The 23056-nt window shown below is 41.6% G+C and overlaps 1 protein-coding gene across 1 annotated transcript in view; it reads right to left on the bottom strand.

The window, feature by feature from the left end:
* LOC110521387 (protein phosphatase 1H) overlaps positions 1–20252 on the bottom strand; it is a 42525-nt gene extending 22273 nt beyond the window's left edge. Inside the window, exons 1-3 of the mRNA XM_021598917.3 lie at positions 19525–20252; positions 4499–4670; positions 2558–2917 (exon numbers count right to left, since the gene is read on the bottom strand). Of these exons, the coding sequence (XP_021454592.1) occupies positions 2558–2917; positions 4499–4670; positions 19525–19757 (765 nt within the window). The 5' untranslated portion in view covers positions 19758–20252. The remainder of the gene's footprint in view (positions 1–2557; positions 2918–4498; positions 4671–19524) is intronic.
* Positions 20253–23056: the final 2804 nt, after the last annotated feature.

Genomic DNA, 23056 nt, shown 5'->3' with positions numbered 1-23056 from the left:
ATGCATTTTGGCACTCAGATATCAGCATTTCAGGCTTAGATGTTATCAATTAACTAGACACCAGGAGGTGAACTCTCTCTCAGATGTGTAGATAGGAAACAACAGCTGAAGTCAGCAGGGACAAAAGCAAGAATCCTCATTAAAAACGTTAGACAACGGGGCTAAAAACCCACAACCTTCGTGACCCCTCATTGGCCAATCCTGTCATGACCACCCTTTTGATACTCCGTGTGTATGACCACTGGGCTGCTGACTGAGCTGAATTTAAGTCCACACATCCACTTACAGCCCCACAACCAGATGTTGAGCAGCACAGACATTTTTGGAGGGCCTGCGGGTTGGAAGGGAAAAGTCCACCAATTGCGCTACTGTAGATTGACTGGCACCATATGCTGCTGATTTGAAGGGAACAGTCACAGATAATGGATTAAAGCGATGGGGAGATAGAGAGGGGGTAACGCCTTATCACTGGCAGCCAGCTGTTAAGACACCCACTCGTCTTAATGCTAAGGAGCTGCCGGAAGAACACACAGACACAGCTGAAGATGGAGCAAATAAAAATCAAACCTGGAGTTAAGAAACATTGTAAACTGGGTGGTTCGAGCCCTGAATGCTGATAGCCCTGGTATATCAGACCGTATACCACGGGTATGATTAAACATGTATTTGTACTGTTCTAATTACATTGGTAACAAGTTAGAAATAGCAATAAGGCACCTCGGGGGGTTGTGGTACAGTTGAAGTCAGAAGTTTACATACACTTAGGTTGGAGTCACTAAAACTCGTGTTTCAACCACTCAATCAATCCCAGAACAACAGAAAAGGACCTTGTGAAGATGCTGGAGGAAACGGGTACAAAAGTATATATATCCACAGTAAAACGAGTCCTATATCGACATAACCTGAAAGGCCACTCAGCAAGGAAGAACCCACTGCACCAAAACCGCCATAAAAAAGCCAGACTACGGTTTGCAATTGCACATGGGGACAAAGATCGTACTTTTTGGAGAAATGTCCTCTGATGAAACAAAAATAGAAATGTTTGGCCATAATGACCATTGTTATGTTTGGAGGAAAAAGGGGGAGGCTTGTAAATTGAAGAACACCATCCCAACCCTGAAGCACAGGGGTGGCAACATCATGTTGTTAGGGTGCTGTGCTGCAGGAGGGACTGGTGCACTTCACAAAATAGATGGCATCATGAGTCAGGAAAATTGTGTGGATATATTGAAACAACATCTCAAGACATCAGTCAGGAAGTTAAAACTTGGTTGCAAATGTGTCTTACAAATGGACAATGACCCCAATCATACTTCCAAAGTTGTGGCAAAATGGCTTAAGGACAACAAAGTCAAGGTATTGGAATGGCCATCAACACAAAGCCCTGGCCTCAATCCTATAGACAATTTGTGGGCAGAACTGAAAAAGCATGTGTGAGCAAGGAGGCCTACAAACCTGACTCAGTTACACCAGCTCTGTCAGGAGGAATGGGCCAAAATTCACCCAACTTATTGTCGGAAGCTTGTGGAAGGCTACCCGAAATGTTTGACCCAAGTTAAAAAATGTAAAGGCAATGCTACCAAATACTAATTGAGTGCATGTACACTTCTGACCCACTGGGAATGTGATGAAAGATATAAAAGCTGAAATAATTCTCTCTATTATTCTGACATTTCACATTCTTAAAATAAAGTGGTGATCCTAACTGACCTAAGACAGGGAATTTTTACTAGGATTGAATGTCAGGACTTCTGAAAAACTTAGTTTAAATGTATTTGGCTATGGTGTATGTAAAATTCAGACTTCAACTGTATATAGCCAATATACCACGGCTAAGGGCTGTATCTAGGAACTCTGTGTTGTGTCGTACTTAAGAACAGCCCTAAGGCATGATATATTGGCCATATAAATAACATTTTATTTGTCACATACATGCGTTTAGCAGATGTTATTGCGATTGGATGTACCACACCCCCTCGTGCCTTATTGCTTAATTAACCTACTTCAGACATATAGGCAGAGTATGTCTGTATGTACAATAACCAGACAGTTATTATTAGAAATAAAGAAGGAAGCTGCATTCATACAATGCTTACTAGTCCTATTCCCAGTGGGTTGCGATGTTGATCTCCGTATGCCAACTGCTTATATAAATCGGCAGAAAAAAATACCGTAATTGCCGAGAGGCCGCTGATCAACGTCCATCAATTGAGCAGATAATGAACAGATAATAGATAGTTAAAGTGTGCTGCGATGTCTCTTAAAGTGAATGTGCTGTATTTAATTGATGCTGCGGTGTCCCTTATGCTATAATTCATGTCTAATTAATGCATGGTTTATATATGTAGAGTCCCTTACTCCCAGAACGTCACTCAGCACAATTGAAAATGCGTTCCTTCAGACCGGAGTTCAACAGGCCACAACGTAGTCGTTCGGATAGAAATAGATGTAGAACAAATATGCCGGTCTCTGAAATATAAAACAAGGAATCACATCCACGGTTTTCATTACACTTCCATCTACAATGTTCGCCTACTGAACATAGCCCTGAACTCACCATCTCTTTAAAGGCGTTCTCAATGGCTCCCATCACCATGCTCTCGTGATGGATCTTCTTCTCCGTGAAGAACCTGGTAGGCGGGGGGTGGCTGGGGGAGCCGGGGGCCCCTGCAGCCCCCCGCAGGGAGGCGGCCCTGGTGATGCCCCGGTGGGTGGTGGGGGTGAGGTGGTAGTTGGTGGGCTCTTCCCCCTGGATGATGGGGGCCAGCTGGGCCGGGTTCCTCAGGACATCCAGGACCTCCTGGAGGTGTTCTATGATGTGGTGCTGGAGCAGCTTAGATGCCACCACCGCTGCCCCTGAGCCCGCATGGCCGTCAAACAGACCCCAGTAGTGGAAGGTCAGTCCGGGCTCCACGTCCTGGACACACACACACAGTATTTCAGAAGGAAACAGATATTCCCCAAGCACAAACATATACCGTTTTTTTTCTTTTTTCTGTGGTAGACCTGAAAACTGTAGCACACACAGTCTCTGAGATGTACACAAGCTTCCTATCAAATATACCTGTGTGGTCCGGCATGCACAGACACACACAGGAATTTAAGTAGAACAAAACAAACGCATACAAACCACATGCATACAAATACATCACTAGACTTCATGTACCTAAATCACTTTCATATCCCACTGTAGCTGCAAAACTATTGTTTGCAAGCAGTCTGCAGTGTACAACAGAGCATACCAAAAACAGTACATCATGCTTGACTCTACACTGGTATTATTTCACTGTCAGATGAAGTGACTAAATGGGGCACTTGTGTAGGTGTATATTGGTGTAGGCTTTGAGTGGGCCTGAGTAGGGCGGGTTGAGAGGGACAGGAGGCTAGACATACAGCAGAGGGGGTAGATACTACAGCTCTGGAACCAACCCTGGTCCTGGTGATCTACAGGAACACATCTACTAGTCTGTAGCTCTGGAAACAACCCTGGTCATCTACAGGAACACATCTACTAGTCTGCAGCTCTGGAAACAACCCTGGTCCTGGTCATCTACAGGAACACATCTACTAGTCTGCAGCTCTGGAAACAACCCTGGTCATCTACAGGAACACATCTACTAGTCTGCAGCTCTGGAACCAACCCTGGTCCTGGTCATCTACAGGAACACATCTACTAGTCTGCAGCTCTGGAAACAACCCTGGTCATCTACAGGAACACAGCTACTAGTCTGCAGCTCTGGAAACAACCCTGGTCATCTACAGGAACACATCTACTAGTCTGCAGCTCTGGAAACAACCCTGGTCATCTACAGGAACACATCTACTAGTCTGCAGCTCTGGAACCAACCCTGGTCCTGGTCATCTACAGGAACACATCTACTAGTCTGCAGCTCTGGAAACAACCCTGGTCATCTACAGGAACACAGCTACTAGTCTGCAGCTCTGGAAACAACCCTGGTCATCTACAGGAACACATCTACTTGTCTGCAGTCTTTTGTTCCCATCCATCACTTACACTCCCCTTTCAGCTTACCATCATTTTGCAGATTAGTTGACATTTAATTTTTTATTTATTTTACCTTTATTTAACTAGGCAAGTCAGTTAAGAACAAATTCTTATTTTCAATGACGGCCTAGGAACAGTGGGTTAACTGCCTGTTCAAGGGCAGAACGACAGATTTGACATGGTCAAGTGTGTTAGAGCTGGGCTGGAATATCAGTCTTCACATCCTGTGTGTTAGTGCTGGAATATCACAAACCTGCACACCGCACCCTGCAGCTCGCTCTAGAACCAGGCTTAGCGACCACTGCTGTAGCTGGAAGGCAGTAGACTGTAGCCTCATTTTGCCTTGCTTACCAGGCTTATATGTCAGACTGGATAAGAGACTATGGATGATATGAGGCCGGGGAATAGAAGAGTCTACAGGTCCTGATGTGATAGAATGAGGGGGAAGGCCTCAGGGTATTAGACTACATCTGGAAAAGTGGGGCTACTCACAGTGTTCTCCCTGAGCCCCAGCCCCTCTCCATTGGGCAGAGAGGACCTCCTCCGGGTGGTAGGGGGCCTGTTGGAGGTGGAGTTGCCCCCGGCACTGGGTCTACTCCTCACCACCACCACCTCACAGCACGCCTGGTCTTCGTTCAGATGGCTCTTCCCCGCGTTGATCACCCTGTGGGAGAGAGAGGCCAATGGGAAGCAGACACACATTCATTTCTCTTGTAAAGTAAGGGCAGCAGGTAAATCTGAACCAGTGGACACTTTATGTAAACAAACAACTCATACAATGCAACAATAAATAAGCAAGAATTGGAGGGAGGAAGCTGTGCGCATTCTGGAGAGCTGAGCACCTGATTTCTGGAGAGAGACGTGCCATGTCTTCGCCATACACCTCTCCCCTTCTTGCCTCAACATTCTCAATTACACTTCAAGACACATTATCTTCAAAAATATTTCAGTGGTCACAGTGGTATCAGTGGTCACCAACCAGTCCATCACGGTCGACTGGTCGTTCTCCAAGGCATTACTAGTCGATCACCAAACATTTTTGTAAAAACCCAACAATAAAGCCTTGCATTCCTATATATTATTTTTTTTTCTTCATTTCATGTTGTTGGTGGTAGGTGCACTTGATTCAGTAGCCCTAGTGCCGGGAAAGCAACGTGTTCCCATTTTGAATGATTTCATGTGTGAAGGTAAAACTTCACCTACCCGGCAGGCCCAGAGAGCAAATCAAGTGCAACTATAGGCCTACCGCTGGCCAATCAGATAGCTCAGATCACCATGTCTGCACAGTTTCCTCAAGCCATGGACTGTAAAAATAAGCTTTGAACGCACAGCAAAGTTGATACTGTGATATTTCAGAACCACGACTAGACTCAATGAATACAGCAAAAAGCTGCTGTTTTTATGGGTAAGTTCATGTGTAAGTTGTCATTCAGCACTGTCAACACTTTGTTACACACTTAAAAGCCATAAAATGTGCCTTTTCCCTACTACCACTCAAGCCACAACCAGCACTGCAGCTATAATGAATGAATATAGCAAACTCTTCCGATAAGCCTGCTTTGCTATTATTAACAGCTTGTGTCTCTTAATATCAAGGAATATTTCACTTTCTCTGGTCATAGGAGTAGTAAAATGAATTGGTGCATGAGGCAGAAATAATGCAGTGCGACTTGAATTTCACCATTAGTAGAGGGAGAGCGGAGAGATGGTGAGGCAGCCTCACAGCTGCTCCCTCCCCTCAAACTGACCATCAGATGCAGGTCATCAGTCCAGAAAAAAGTACAATATTATAATATATATATATATATAACATACACAAGAGTTTAAATCTGAAGTTTACATACACTTAGGTTGGAGTGATTAAAACTCGTTTTTCAACCACTCCACAAATTTCTTGTTAACAAACTATAGTTTTGGGCAAGTCGGTTAGGACTTTGTGCATGACAAGTAATTTTTCCAACAATTTTTTACAGACATATTATTTCATTTATAATTCACTGTATCACAATTCCAGTGGGTCAGAAGTTTACATACACTAAGTAGACTGTGCCTTTTAAATAGCTTGGAAAATTCCAGAAAATAATGTCATGGCTTTAGAAGCTTCTGATAGGCTAATTGACATCATTTGAGTGAATTGGAGGTGTACATGTCGATGTATTTCAAGAACTACCTTCAAACTCAGTGTCTCTTTGCTTGACATCATGGAAAAATCAAAAGAAAATCAGCCAAGACCTCAGAAAGAAAATTGGAGACCTCCACAAGTCTGGTTCATCCTTGGGAGCAATTTCCAAATGCCTGAAGGTACCACGTTCATCTGATGGACCACACAGTCATCATACCGCTCAGGAAGGAGACAATGTCTGTCTCCTAGAGATGACCGTACTTCGGTGCAAATGTGCAAATCAATCCAAGAACAGCAGCAAAAGACCTTGTGAAGATGCTGGGGGAAAAGGTACAAACCTGAAAGAACGCTCAGCAAGGAAGAAGCCGCTGCTCCAAAACCGCCATAAAAAAGCCAGACTACGGTTTGCAACTGCACATGGGGACAAAGATCGCACTTTTTGGAGAAATGTCCTCTGGTCTGATGAAACAAAAATAGAAATGTTTGGCCATTGTTATGTTTGGAGGAAAAAGGGGGGCTTGTAAGCCAAAGAACCCTATCCCAACTGTGAAGCACAGGGGTGGCAGCATCATGTTCTGGGGGTGCTTTGCTGCAGGAGGGACTGATGCACTTCACAAAATAGATGGCATCATGAGTCAGGAAAATTATGTGGATATATTTACGCAACATCTCAAGACATCAGGAAGTTCAAGCTTGGTTGCAAATGGGTCTTCCAAATGGACAATGACCCAAAGCATACTTCCAAAGTTGTGGAAAATGGCTTGAAAACAACAAAGTCAAGGTATTGGAGTGGCCATCAACACAAAGCCCTGGCCTCAATCCTATAGAACATTTGTGGGCAGAACTGAAAAAGTGTGTGCGAGCAAGGAGGCCTACAAACGTGACTCAGTTACACCAGCTCTGTCAGGAGGAATGGGCCAAAATTCACCCAACTTATTGTGGGAAACTTGTGGAAAGCTACCTGAAATGTTTGACCCAAGTTAAAAAATGTAAAGGCAATGCTACCAAATACTAATTGAGTGCATGTAAACTTCTGACCCACTGGGAATGTGATGAAAGTAATAAAAGCTCAAATAAATCATTCTCTCTACTATTATTCTGACATTTCACATTCTTAAAATTAAAGTGGTGATCCTAACTGACCTAAGACAGGGAATCTTTACTAGGATTAAATGTTAGGAATTGTGAAAAACTGAATTTAAATGTATTTGGCTAAGGTGTATGTAAACTTCCGACTTCAACCGCATGTTCACGCAGCTGTGCCTCACAAGTAATACAACAAATGTTCTATACCAGTGTAATCATATACCTAAAATGTTTAAATATATTTTCTAAATGGTCTGAGAAGAACAATGTCTGCAAGGCAATTCAAGCATAGCCAATATGCAGTGATAATGTATTGGGCCTATAGCCTACTGCACAAACCTCATTGCTACAGGACTGTTTTTAGTTGGTGAATGTTGCACAGGCGTACGTTTAAATATGGCTTCAAAAAATATCTGAGCAGTACATCTCAGCTTGCATGTTGACTCCGAAAGTGATCTGGACTCAGAACAGGTTGGTGACCGCTGTTTAAGGTGCTTTTCACTGACAGCCACAACTCAATCTGCTAGGCCTACTGCCACGCACGCTGCCCAAATTGCGGGCTTTCCAATGCCTAAGCACTTGTGCTTTGAAATAATCCACAGCTATTTTTTATTTTTACAGAAGCTAATGATCCTCTGTGACTAAGTCATGCTCTCTGGTGAATTATTTTCAATGGCTTTATTTGGACATGAGTAATTATATCATTTTGGCAAAACATAAATTTACTTTAGGGGAAGCCAGCATCCAAACTGCGCAACCGTCAACTTTCCTTTCCAAATCACAAGTGGCTAAAACCAGAGATCTGTAGGGTATGTAATGACAAGACGCTCATGTCTCCACCCTAACAATGGGAGGCATTGTTCTAAAGGCTCGAAGGCAGGCAACAAGGTTAGGTCTACATAGTACGCCCATATAAACACATTAGGCTTATTCTGGGAAGATTTCGGTGAGAGTGAGCCCTCTTGCTTCGCCTCTTCCTCTCTGCTGAAACTCTTACAGGAGAGAACAGCACAGTGAGCGAAACAGTGCCCCTCTGTCTCAGTATGTGTAGACCATGTATCTGATGCGGTCTGGCCAGAAATAGTATGACATTCCATCCTCTATTTGTCCAGACAGCATCAGATACATGGTCTACACATATCGAGACAGAGGGGGCACTGTTTCGCTTACTCGGCTGCTTTATCTGAGATTGATGTGTCTTTCTGGTGTAGGCATGGGTGGGCTTTTCCTTTGGCATAGACATGGGTGGGCTTTTCCTTTGGCATAGACATGGGTGGGCTTTTCCTTTGGCATAGACATGGGTGGGCTTTTCCTTTGGCATAGACATGGGTGGGCTTTTCCTTTGGCATAGACATGGGTGGGCCTCCCTTCTCAGATTGAGCAAAACATAAAATACATTGTTATTAAGATGTCTTCAATAATATTGTGGATAATTTTGCTCCGTACAAAAAATGAAAGGTTGAAAGGTAGATCGAATGCCTGGTACACTCCGGCATTATCAGAAGTCTTTCATAAAAGAGATGATGCTTGGGTCAAGGCCAGGAACACAGGGTTAGGCCCGGACTCGCAAGCTTTTAAGCAACTGAGGAATCATTGTGCAAGACAAATCAGAAAGGCTACAGCTGATTATTATGTAAACATTCTTTCAGATTGTAATGGGAACCTGGCTATATTCTGGAAAACTGGCAAATCACAAAAAAGGGTTCTACTTCCACCTCTTTGCCACAACAAATTCATTCAGACACTGGCCTCATTACAGGACAAATACCATCATTGATGCTTTTAAAGAACATTACATTTCAGCAGGCTCTCTTTGAAAGAACTTCTAAGCCAATTCACAATGATATTGGGCAGGAAGGTGATAGGGGAAACCTAGTGAATGAGAAGAGAAATTATAGTCAAACCTTTTCTTTTAGGCTATTTACAGAAAATAAGTTCTGGGCGCTTTGCTACAGCAATAGACAACAAGAAATCCACAGGGGCCGACTAATTGGATCCCGGTCTGCTTAAACGTGCAGCGCCCATCGTTTGTTAATAACCCAGATGTTTTATTTAACGTTGTTATCATGAAATATTCCAAAAGTATGGAAATCAGCTCTTCTTGCCACTCCATAAGGACGGGAGAGTAGTTATCTTAATAATTACATCGCTACATTTCAAGGCTTCCTTGTCTAGCTAAGATTCTTGAATTCTTAGTAAACGCACAACTTTACTCTTTTTTAATCTGAGAAATGTATTTTCAATGTAAACCAATCAGGGCATTGCACTATTCAAGCCACCACTTTAGCTGTTAATGATCTTGTCAATGCTTCAGACACTACAATGAAATGTGCTGCTTTGCTTGTGGACCTGTCAAAAGCTTTTGATACTGTTAATCATGTTATTTTATTGAATAAGTTGTCCTCCACAGGCCTGAGCTTTGACGCCTGTTAATGGTTTCATGATTATCTTCGTGACAGAACTCAGGCTAACGGGATTGATGGGGATCAGAATTTCCCCGACGGCATCCCTAGCCGCATCCTCAGAGCATGCGCAGACCAGCTGGCTGGTGTGTTTACGGACATATTCAATCTCTACCTATCCCAGTCTGCTGTCCCCACATGTTTCAAGGTGTTCACCATTGTTCCTGTACCCATGAAAGCAAGGTAGCTGAACTAAATGACTATTTCCCCGTAGCACTCACTTGTCATCATGAAGTGCTTTGAGAGACTAGTCATGGATCTTATCACCTCTACCTTTCCTGACACCCTAGACCCACTTCAATTTGCTTACCACACCAATGGACTATGCAATCACACTGCCCTATCCCATCTGGACAAGAGGAATATCTATGTTAGAATGCTTTTCATTGACTAGCTCAGCATTCAACACCATAGTACCCTCCAAGCTCATCATTAAGCTTAAGGCCCTGGGTCTGAACCCCGTCCTGTGCAACTGGGTCCTGGACTTCCTGACAGGCCGCCCCCAGGTGGTGAAGGTAGGAAACAACACCTCCACTTCGCTGATCCTCAACACTGGGGCCCCACATGGATGCGTGCTTAGCCCCTCCTGTACTCCCTGCCCTCCTGGATACTTACTGCACCCGATGTCACAGGAAGACCAAAAAGATCATCAAGGACAACAACCACCCGAGCCACTGAATGTTCACCCCGCTATCATCCAGAAGCGAGGTCAGTACTGGTGCATCAAAGCTGGGACCGAGAGACTGAACAACAGCTTTTATCTCAAGGCCATCAGACTGTTAAATAGCCATCACTAGCACAGAGGCTGCTGCCCCATATACATAGACTTGAAATTGTCACTGGCCACTTTAATAATGGAACACTAGTAACTTTAATGTTTACATATTATCTCATATGTATATACTGTATTCCATCCTATTCTACTGTATCTTCATCTATGCCGCTCTGACATTGCTAGCACAAATATTGACATATTCTTAATTCCATTCCTTTACTTTACATTTCTTTGTGTGTATTGTTAGATATCTAACAAGTAATATTACTGCACCGTTGGAGCTGGAAACGCAAGCATTTCGCTACACCCGCAATAACATCTGCTAAACACGTGGCAAATAAAACTTGATTTGATTGGGAGAAACTCCCCAATCAAAGACTCGCTGCTGTAATCACTGCCAAAAGGTGCTTCAACAAAGTACTGAATAAAGGGTCTGAATACTTATGTAAATGTGCTATTTCAGTTCATAAATTAACAAACATTTCTACAAACCTGTTTTTGATTTCTCATTGGGTATTGTGTGTAGATTGATGGGGGGTGAAAAACAATTTAATATGTTTTAAAATAAGGCTGTAACGTAACAAAGTGTGTAAAAAGTCAAGGGGTCTGAATACTCTACGAAGGCACTGTTGACTCATCAGATGGTTCTCCAATCTAACATGTTCCTGCATATATATATATATATATATATATATATATACACATATATATATATATATATATATATACACACACACATACACACACACTTAGGCATTTGTATTGATATGGATTTGAAATTTAAAAAACAAATGACTGGTTAAGAAGCTAAGATTTAAATGTGTCTTTTTCTACACAAACATATTGAGCTCTCTCTAAGCAGTAGTAAACAGATTATTCAATCAACCTTTTTATCTGTTCTTATGGTGAAATGATTTATCAAAGTGCAGCTGCTACTACTTTTAAACCATTGGATGCCATCTACCATAATGCTTTTGTTACACGTAACAGTTTTGAGACTCACCACTGCATCCTGTATCAAAATGTTGACTGGACTTTGCTAAAGACCTGCAGATCACCACATTACTCCTGTTTGTTTACAAGGCCCTACTTCATAAACTTCCGTCTTAGCTAACTTTGCTGTCGAGTAGATTCACCAGAGTTGCCTGACCCGTTCACAGGATTGGTTAACTCGAGGTTCATAGGGTCTCCACTGAGCTAGGTAAAGCTGCTTTTAGTTCTAATGCACCGTATTTTTGTAAACAAAATTCAAAGTACATTTCATCTTGATGTTCTGGTAACGTTCAGGCAATTTAAAGCATTAATTGGGGACTTATTTGTGGAGGAATGTAACAGCTTTTCTAGTTGATTTGTGATGCTTTTGTCTGTACTTCCCATGACTGTTTTTGTATTGTAATGTGTGTGTATGTATGTAAACTCAGCAAAAAAAGAAACGGCCCTTTTTCAGGACCCTGTCTTTCAAAGATAATCGTAAAAACCCAAATAACTTCACAGATCTTCATTGTAAAGGGTTTAAACACTGTTTCCCATGCTTGTTCAATGAACCATAAACAATTAATGAACATGCACCTGTGGAACGGTCGTTAAGACACTAACAGCTTACAGACGGTAGGCGATTAAGGTCACAGTTATGAAAACTTAGGACACTAAAGAAGCCTTTCTACTGACTCTAAAAAACACCAAAAGAAAAGATGGCCAGGGTCCCTGCTCATCTGCGTGAACGTGCATTAGGCATGTCCGTACTGTGAGACGCCTAAGACAGCGCTGAACCCACCGTTGCTGGACCAGACAGGACAGGCAAAAAGTGCTCTTCACTGACGAGTCGCGGTTTTGTCTCACCAGGGTGATGGTCAGATTACCCTTTATCGTCGAAGGAATGAGCGTTACACCGAGGCCTGTACTCTGGAGCGGGATCAATTTGGAGGTGGAGGGTTCGTCATGGTCTGGGGCGGTGTGTCACAGCATCATCGGACTGAGCTTGTCGTCATTGCAGGCAATCTCAATCCCATTGAGCACATCTGGGACCTGTTGGATCGGAGGGTGAGGACTAGGGCTATTTCCCCCAGAAATGTCCGGAAACTTGCAGGTGCCTTGGTGGAAGAGTGGGGTAACATCTCACAGCAAGAACTGGCAAATCTGGTGCAGTCCATAAGGAGGAGATGCACTGCAGTACTTAATGCAGCTGGTGGCCACACCAGATACTGACTGTTACTTTTGATTTTGACCCCCCTCCCTTTGTTCAGGGACACATTATTCCATTTCTGTTAGTCACATGTCTGTGAAACTTGTTTAGTTTGTCTCAGTTGTTGAGTCTTGTTATGTTCATACAAATATTTACACATGTTAAGTTTGCTGAAAATAAACGCAGTTGACAGTGAGAGGACGTTTCTTTTTTTGCTGAGTTTATATATAGTGTATAATGTTATATTATACAGGGCACATTTGAAAAAGAGACCTAGGTCTCAAAATGTCTTCCCTGTCAAAATAAACAGATATTTTTTTGAAGCACACACCCTTGGGGGGCCCATATTAAGAGTCAGCATGGTGGAGGTTTTGTTGACTACCCTCATCACCTGGAGTCTGCCCGTCAGGAAGTCCAGGGTCCAGTTGCAGAGGGAGGGGTTTAGTGTACTGTATGGTTGAGGATACTTTTTTAGTTTAAATAGTGTTTCTTGTACCAGGCAGATTACACAAAATGACCACCTCAGCAGAGTTTCCCATAGATCAGGGATTCCCAAACTCGGTCATGGGACCTCCCATGGGTACACATTTTGGTTTTTGCTTTAGCTCTACACAGCTGATTCAAATAATCAACTCATCATTAAGCTTTGATTATTTGAAAAAGCCATGTGCTAGGGTCAAAAATCTAAACGTGCACCACTGGGAGGCCCCAGGACCGAGATTGGCAAACCCTGCCACAGATAAAGATACTGTAATGAATGATCCCTAGGTGTTTGAGCCCAGACTGTCTGAGATGGAGCTACAAGGAGGCGGAGCTGCAGAGCTAGACTCCCGACCATCAAGTGTTACACTTTTATCTTGATAGGTATTTGATCTGAGTGGAATGGGCAGCCAGGTCAGGCCTAAGGGATGAACAGCATCTTCAGAGACAGTGATTGTGGTATTCAGTTGGTTACCTCATTCCACTTCCTCTATATGGCCTCACTTACTCGGTCTGACCTTAAATAGACCCGAATGCATTTGGACCAGTCATTGTGTACCATTGCCTGGTCCTAATAATAGGGCAGTGGCTGTGTTCCAATATCAACAGTCAACACGAGCATATCACGTCAAAACAAGCCAATGTATTGGACATTGCTAAGTGCTTGTGTGGATTTGGGAATGTAGCCAGTGATATGCTTAGCTATGAAGTCACAATTTGACTGTTACGCAGTAGAATACTGAATCAATGTGCATCAGTGTTGGGAAAGTTACTCAAAATAGTTTACCAAGCTACAGTACCAAATACTTCACACTGGAAGAAGTTAAGCAACACTAAAGCGACCCTTAAGAAAATATAAATCAAATCGTATGTAAAACAGCTGTAGACCAACAATGCAGAGAGCAAAAAAATAAAAAATAAATTGTTACTTTAAAAAAGTAAAAACTACTTTGTGAAAAATTAGATGTAAATCTGAAATGTCAGACTACAAATTCCAAGAACCAATCACTTTGGGGTCATATGTTAATAGGCCAAATTACACCTTCTGTTAAAACAAAAATAAATGTTTCAAGTGAGAATTAGGCAGGTCTGAACCCGAAAAGGAAAGGAAATGATTGCCTACCCAGATTTTATTTTTGCAGAAGACAGTGTGTAGTTCCAGTAGTTAGCTACACCGCTACATTGTAAAACACATTTTAAAAAAGCAACTGTAGTTAAATTACTAATTGAACTACATGTAGTTTACTACTCCCCAACACTGATGTGCATGTGAAGGGTGTGATTGTGCAATCAGTCATAGTCTGAACAAAGCCGGTGCAGAGAAGAGCAAACCATCAGTCTCCATTGTGAAAATTGCATCTGAGGAGAAGTACAATTCTCTTATCACCAGTAATCTTACTTCACAAGCAGACCTTGATCATTCGACAGAATAGACATTTCTCGTGTAATCTAATTCCTCTCTTATACATTCTGATTACATTGTCAGGGTCTATTTAATGACAAAGGCACGACTTGATTGATCAATCGAACCCAAAGTGAGTGATTAGATCACATTTAAGTCACGCTCAAACCACAACATTATATTAGGAGAGGAGAACACTTAAAATGTTGACACTGATGCAGTTCCTGTGTATAACAGTCGCCGTGATTGATGGACAATTGACCTGAAACTGCTCTCATTTTCTTGTGGACATCTGCCTTGTTATGAGATAGAAACTATGTACAGTAGAAACATTATGCAACATCATCATGTGCTACACCATCCACTATCTATGTGAGTACAGTGATATGTATGGGTACTCTGAAGTTGACCGACATCCCCTTAGACATGCATGTCCGCCGGCCTCCAGTCATCAAAGTAGCAGTGTTCATGCTACATAGAATCACATATCGACTGATGTATTGATCCTTATCCATTCAGTTCATGAGTGCTATGTAAATGCAGGACAGGAAGCAGGGAGAGAGGAAGAGAGAGAGGAGGACTCTCTGCCCTTCTGAAATGTTAGCACTAACAAGACCTGACAGCAGCCTGGGAGAGAGCGTGCGAAGCGGCCGGGTCAGGGTAGGGATGCTGCTTTAGTTTAGACTGCAATATCCATTATATTCTTTCTCCATCCATCAGTTAAATACAACAGCCTGCATCCAGCTCTTATAACACAGCCTATGACTAGGTTATCACAGTTAGAGGGTGATTCCTTGGCACAGGACACTGTTTATTCTCTCCCTAAGTGGATCAGTAGATATCACATCATCTCAATATGGCCTGGCTTCCGGCTGGGAGGAGATGGGCCAGGTCTCACCACAACAACACGGCCTGCTGGTCAACCAGCTGTTGACAAATCCACTGCAGTGTAGCAGTGCCATGCCTACACAGAGCTGGCAGAGGCATGTTGGGCATAGCCTCACATGGACTAGATTGCTTTTATTTGTAGTGGCTTGTAAAACTGGTGCTTTGCAGCATGCATGCTGAGTAGGTGCTGAATGACCATGGTTGTCCAAATGGGATCTTCCGCTGTCCCCATAGAATTAGCTTTTTTGGTTCCAGGTAGAACCCTTTTGGGTTTCGTGTAGAACCCTCTGTGGAAAGGGTTCTTCATGGAACCCGAAAGAGTTCTACCTGGAACCAAAAATAGTTATTTGAAGGGTTCACCTTCGACCTTAGAGGTCGACCGATTATGATTTTTCAACGCCAATACCGATTATTGGAGGACCAAAAAGGCAGACACCGATTAAATCGGCCGATATTTATTTATTTGTAATAATGACAATTACAACAATTCTGGATTAACTTATTTTAACTTAATATAATACATCAATAAAATCAATTTAGCCTCAAATAAATAATGAAACATGTTCAATTTGGTTTAAATAATGCAAAAATAAAGTGTTGGAGAAGAAAGTGCAATATGTGCCATGTAAGAAAGCTAACGTTTAAGTTCCTTGCTCAGAACATGAAAGCTGGTGGTTCCTTTTAACATGAGTCTTCAATATTCCCAGGTAAGAAGTTTTAGGTTGTAGTTATTATAGGAATTATAGGAATATTTCTCTCTATACCATTTGTATTTCATTGACCTTTGACTATTGGATGTTCTTATAGGCACTTTAGTATTGCCAGTGGAACAGTATAGCTACAGTCCCTCTCCTCGCTCCTCCTTGGGCTCAAACCAGGAACACAACGACAACAGCCTCCATCGAAGCAGCATTACCCATGCAGAGCAAGAAGAACAACCACTCCAAGTCTCAGAGCGAGTGACGTTTGAAACGCTATTAGCGCGCACCCCGCTAACTAGTTAGCCATTTCATATCAGTTACACAAGCCTAATCTCGGGAGTTGATAGGCTTGAAGTCATAAACAGCTCAATGCTTGACACACAATGAAGAGCTGCTGGCAAAACGCACAAAAGTGCTGTTTGAATGAATGCTAACGAGCCTGCTGCTGCCTACCACTGCTCAGTCAGACTGCTCTATCAAATCATAGACTTAATTAACATAATAACATAATAAAACATAGTAATACGAGTCGTAGGTTATTAATATGGTTGAATCCGGAAACTATCATCTCGAAAACAAGACGTTTATTCTTTCAGTGAAATACGGAACCGTTCCGTATGGGGTGGCATCCATAAGTCTCAACATTCCTGTTACATTGCACAACCTTCAATGTTATGTCATAATTACGTAAAATTCTGGCAAATTAGGCGGCCCAAACTGTTGCATATACACTGACTGCGTGCAATGAACGCAAGAGAAGTGACACAATTTCACCTGGTTAAAATTGCCTGCTAACTTGGATTTATTTTAGCTAAATATGCAGGTTCAAAAATATATACTTCTGTGTATTGATTTTAAGAAAGGCATTGATGTTCATGGTTAGGTACACATTGGAGCAACGATACGCACCGCATCGATTATATGCAACGCAGGACACGCTAGATAAACTAGTAATATCATCAACCATGTGTAGTAAACTAGTGATTATGATTGATTGATTGTTTTTTATAAGATAAGTTTAATGCTAGCTAGCAACTTACCTTGGCTTACTGCATTCGCGTAACAGGCAGTCTCCTTGTGGAGTGCAATGAGAGGCAGGTGGTTAGAGCGTTGGACTAGTTAACTGTAAGGTTGCAAGATTGAATCCCCCGAGCTGACACGGTGAAAATATGTCGTTCTGCCCCAGAACGAGGCAGTTAACCTACCGCTCCTAGGCCGTCATTGAAAATAAGAATGTGTTCTTAACTGACTTGCCTAGTTAAATAAAGATTTAAAAAAGGTGTAAAAAAAAACATTGTAATAATTGACCAAATTGGTGTCCAAAAATACTGATATCCGATTGTTATGAAAACTTGAAATCACCCCTAATTACTCGGCCATTCCCATTATTCGGTCGACCTCTACTGCTAATCCTTTTTTCATTCTTGTGATTGAAATGTCTCCATACCTAGTGGCTAGTTGAGATGATTGAGATGATATTGAGATGTGATCTCTAATCCTGAGGGAGTAAACGGGTATCACCCTCAACATTCCACAGTCGAGGGATGCAGACAGAGGGGTTTTGGTGTCATTTAAAACAACACAGATCCATTAAAACATGTTTGTTCTCTGAAGTTCAAACCATGACGATCTTGAACTCACCACTGCATTAGGCCTAAATACTGTATATTCTACTCTTTTGCACTGGGCGAAAATGCTATGGTCAGTTTTGTGGATTTGTGCCAGTAGTCATGTCTAGCTTGAGATGAAGAAGCATTTGCACATCTAAAATCGGGTTAATCATCGGGACATGGGAGTTGAAGCTGTAACATCCATGCAGAGGAGAGCTCCTTCCTTCACACTGTGTCCTTGTATTACAAATTGCATTTCTTTATCATAGACAGATAATATGTCAGTCTACCAGAGCTGAGAAATTACTAAGAAATGGAAAACTGTGGAGAATAGATGGACAGATTAAGCTTGAGAGAAAATAGTCTAAAATCTAATGACAGACAAGGAACAGACATTAAAACTATTTGTGTGTATATATATATATATATATATATATATATATATATATCAAACAATAGTTTTGGCAAGTCGGGTAGGACATCTACTAGTAATTTTTCAAACAATTGTTTACAGACAGATTATTTCATTTATAATTCACTGTATCACAATTCCAGTGGGTCAGAAGTTTACATACACTAAGTTGACTGTGCCTAATCAGCTTGGAAAATTCTTCAAAATGATTTCATGGCTTTAGAAGCTTCTGAACTGGGAACTCGGAAAAATGCAAGGTTGAATCATTGATATTCAGGTCGTAGCTCTAGAAAGAGGAACGAATTTGACAGCATGGCCAATGTTGAATGTTTATTATTTTAAACTTGGAAAAGAGCCCCTTACTCACAGATTTCAGACCACACAGCCCCTCCACTAAATAGCATGCTAGTGTTACTTTACAATGCTACTTTCACTGATTCCTTTCAACCCACTCATTGTTGAATTTGAGATTTCCAACTTGTTGTGTAATGTTTACATCCAATGGCTAAGATTGAAAGTATGATGTTGACATGATCAGTCCAATCAAAGCGACTGTACATGTAACATGATTTGACAATTTTATCTGTGGCCAATTACTTTTTAATTTTATTTTACGTTTATTTAACTAGGCAAGTCAGTTAAGAACAAATTCTTATTTTCAATGACGGCCTAGGAACAGTGCCTGTTCAGGGTCAGAACGACAGATTTGTACCTTGTCAGCTCAGGGATTTGAACTTGCAACCTTCCTACTAGTCCAACGCTCTAACCACTAGGCTACCCTGCCACCCCGACCTTCTTGGACGGGTACTTCTAATGAAACTATGGCAGCACCCAAGCGGCTAGAATTTTCGAGCTCTACCTTTAGACTTGGCAGTGATGTAGTGTCCTAATGGGTGACAAAACACTGGGTAGGCAACTAAATTAAGCTGCTGGACGATTTTTGTCTGAATGGATGGTCGGGTCAGAACATAATTATAATAATTTGTACACTACAAATTGACCATAACAAAGCCCAAAAATAGATTGTGTTTGAAAATAACAATAATTTCAAACATTGATTACATTGCGACACGATCACGTCTCTTGGGAAAATATTGCCTAATTTAAACAAATGTTTAACTGGATTCCTGGTGATTTGACAATCTTTGATTTAAAAAAAATGTAACTCCTAAATAAATAAATATCACTTGCGGGCGAGTTTTGGCACAAGGGCTGCCTGTTGCCAACCCATTGCACTAGTGTGGCAGGCTACGCTGACAGACGCAATTATAGCCTATTCCCATGGAACTAACCGGGGCACAATCAAATGAGGCTGATGTTTACGCTTCCTCTGGTGCAGGTAGTGCAATGTGCATGCTGTAACCTGCTGCGACTTAATAAAGATGGACGCATACTTACTCTGCATAACCAGTGGCCCACGGCAGCCTCTTCGTCTCTTTCAGAATGAGTATCGGCCGAGCAATATGATCCGCCGAGCACTCGATTTCATCCGGTGACAGTCCCAGAAACTCCGGTCTTGTGTACGGGTATTTCAGCGGTAAATCGGAGCCACCGAGAGGTTCACTGTTCGAACTGCCAGCCATCATACCGCCCATAAAATTGGCCACAGCTGATTTCACCCGGGTGAGCATGTTCTTGCTGCAGCGTGTGTCCAAGCAATGCTAATGCCGGGGTACCCTCACTCAGAATATCGCCTTGGCTTGGCGGCGCGTTTTGCGGACCGCAACGGTTCAGGTATGCGCCTCTCTCTATCAAATCATTCTGTACCGAATGAACGCGGAAATAAACTCATGGTGAGCACAGTCATGTGACAAACCGTTTGCTTGCTGGATTAGGTCGCGTACCTATCGCGCTATGACCGTGAGCAGCTGTTATTGGCAAAGCGCCAGTAGGTGAAAAATGTAGGCTAATTATCCTGGAATGCCGTGGTAGGTAGGCAACAGTAGACTGCTACAACAAGAACCGAAGGCAATGTACAGTGAAATACACTTCAAACCAAGTGTTTGCTTGCCCTGAAATGCTCCATGCTCAGACCCTCAAAATATGGCGAGTGAAGTCAGCTGACAGATAGCCTATATCCTCTTTGGAATAGCCTACATCCTCTTTGTAGTAGCCTAGTTGGTCTCATTTTCTGCACGACAAAGCATGTTCTGCTCATTCAATTTGAGACTCTCCCACATCACATGCTCTTCTCAGTCATGTCAAAGTTGTCCTTGTCCCATTTTCATTTTGTGTAATGGGAATATAACTTCCACGAGCCTATGTGTCTTTTAATTAGGCTATTATGGAATAACCAGGTAAATACCAATGTTATAGTAACCATACCTATCGAGTTATGATGTTCTATGATCAATACATTTGTTTTGCTGTGACTAGGTGATGGGAGGATTTGACTATATTAACTCATGTATTATGGTAGTATTTTCCAGATCTAGTTTCTCATTATGGAAGGAGCCTCTCAATGAGAAATAAGGAACTCCTGAGACACTGCAGATGCCAAACTGGCAACATAGATCAATATTTAATTAATGGGTTTGTCTTTTAAGAGGTTCATTGACCTAATTACAGACAGCCAATCAGAGAAAATATATCAGACAATCTAGAGGTATATATTTCTATGCAGACAGTCAAAATGATGCTGCCTGTGATTATGTTCTATATAATGCAAGTGTTAGTCCCTATACAGTGCCTTCAGAAAGTATTAATATCCCTTGACTTTTTTCATATTTTGTTGTTACAGCCTGGGGTTAAAACTGATTAAATTGGAGGGGAAAAAATTCACTGGCCAACACACAATACCCCATAATGTCAAAGTGGAATTATGTTTAAAAACAATATATACAAATTAATTAAAAGTTAAATGTCTTCAGTCAAGTATTCAACCCCTTTGATATGACAAGCTTAAATAAGTTCAGTCGTAAAAAAAGTCAGATAACAAGTTGCATGGACTGAGTGCAAAAAAGTGCTTAACATGATTTTTGAATAACTACCTCATAACTTCCTCAGTCGAGCAGTGAATTTCAAACACAGATTCCATCTCCAGGGAGATTTTCCAATGCCTCGCAAAAAAAACCTGACATTTTAGCATGGTGAAGTTATTCATTGAACTTTGGATGGTGTATCAATACACCCAGTCACTACAAAGATACAGGCAATTTTCGTAACTCAGTTGCAAGAGAGGAAGGAAACCGCTCAGGGATTTTACCATGAGGCCAATGGGGACTTTAAAACAATTAGTTTAAAGCTGAAACATGTAACTTTTTGGGGCAACCCAACAAAATTCACAGAAATGTGAGTTATAGATCTGTCATTCTCATTGAAAGCAAGTCGGAAGCGATAGATCTCTTCTATGTGCTACAGTATTTCTATGCTTTACGTTTTTGTGTCTTTTGCTTAATTTTTTTTACATCGGCTTTAAACATCTGAAAATACAATATTTTATTATAAACATGCATCCTGTTTGCAACAAGGCACTAAAGTAAAACTGCAAAAAATTTGGCAAAGAAATTCACTTTGTCCTGAATACAAAGCATTATGTTTGGGCCAAACACAACACATCACTGAGTACCACTCTTCATATTTTCAAGCATGGTGGTGGCTGCATCATGTTATGGGTATGCTTGTCATCGGCAAGGACTGGGGAGTTTTTCAGAATAAAGAAACGGATTGGAGCTAAGCACAGGCAAAATCCTAGAGGAAGACCTGGTTAAGTCTGCTTTCCACCAGACACTAGGAGGTGAATTCACCTTTCAGCAGGGCAATAACCTAAAACATAAGGCAAAATCTACACTGGAGTTGCCTACTAGGAAGTCAGTGAATGTTCCTAAGTGGCCAAGTTGACTTAAATCTACTTGAAAATACAGTACTGTATATGGCAAGACCTGAAAATGGTTGTCTAGCAATGATCAAGAACCAATTTGACAGAGCTTGAAGAACTTTGAAAAGTATAATGGGCAAATGTTGTGGACTGGTGTGGAAAGCTCTTAGAGACTTAGATGAAAGAGATATTATATCATTCTGTATTTCATTTTCAATACATTTGCACAGAAAAAACATGTTTTCACTTTGTCATGGGGTATTGGGTGTAGATGGGTAAGCAAGAAAATCTACCTAATCCATTTTGAATTCAGGCTATAACACAACAAAATGTGGAATAAATCAAGTGGTATGAATACTTTCTGAAGGTACTATATATCCTAGTTTCAAAAGGAAGTCTGGATGATTTCCTTTCGTGCTGCTGCCAGACACTTTATCAGAAACATGAAAAATCAATTATTACGGACTTCTGTTGTCTGCAAAATGAGCTCAAATCAATCAGGCTCTTCTTTCCTCTGACAGACAAGTATTGAAATCCAGAATCAACCCAGTCAACTCACTTATATTGCTAGTTGAATTTAAAGGCTAAGCATCTTCAGGATTGTTGTTTTATATAATATTATTTATGCTCAGGGCTTTGATGTATAATAGGGTGTATTCAAGCACACTAAGGTCAGAACAAACATGCTAGGGTCTTGGGCATGCATCCATGACTGGGTCAGTCATAGCTGAGATTGATCTGATTTTTTTAAAAAAAATTTATTTCACCTTTATTTAACCAGGTAGGCTAGTTTAGAACAAGTTCTCATTTACAACTGGGACCTGGCCAAGATAAAGCAAAGCAGTGCGACACAAACAACACCACAGAGTTACACATGGAATAAACAAACATACAGTCAACACAATGGAGGAAAAAAAGTATATATACCGTGTGTGAAAATGAGGTAAGGCAATAAATAGGCCATAGTGGCAAAATAATTACAATTTAGCAATTAAACACTGGAGTGATAGATGTGCAGAAGATGAATGTGCAAGTAGAGATACTGTGGTGCAAAGGAGAAGAAAAAAAAACAGTATGGGGATGAGGTAGTTGGGTGGGCTGTATACAAATGGG

The sequence above is a fragment of the Oncorhynchus mykiss genome, chromosome 4, assembly GCF_057628025.1.
Source record: "Oncorhynchus mykiss isolate SJ-2025 chromosome 4, ASM5762802v1, whole genome shotgun sequence".
Lineage (NCBI taxonomy): Eukaryota > Metazoa > Chordata > Actinopteri > Salmoniformes > Salmonidae > Oncorhynchus > Oncorhynchus mykiss.
The sequence above is the reverse complement of the archived record's forward strand: the minus strand, read 5'-3'. Positions and strand labels throughout refer to the sequence as shown.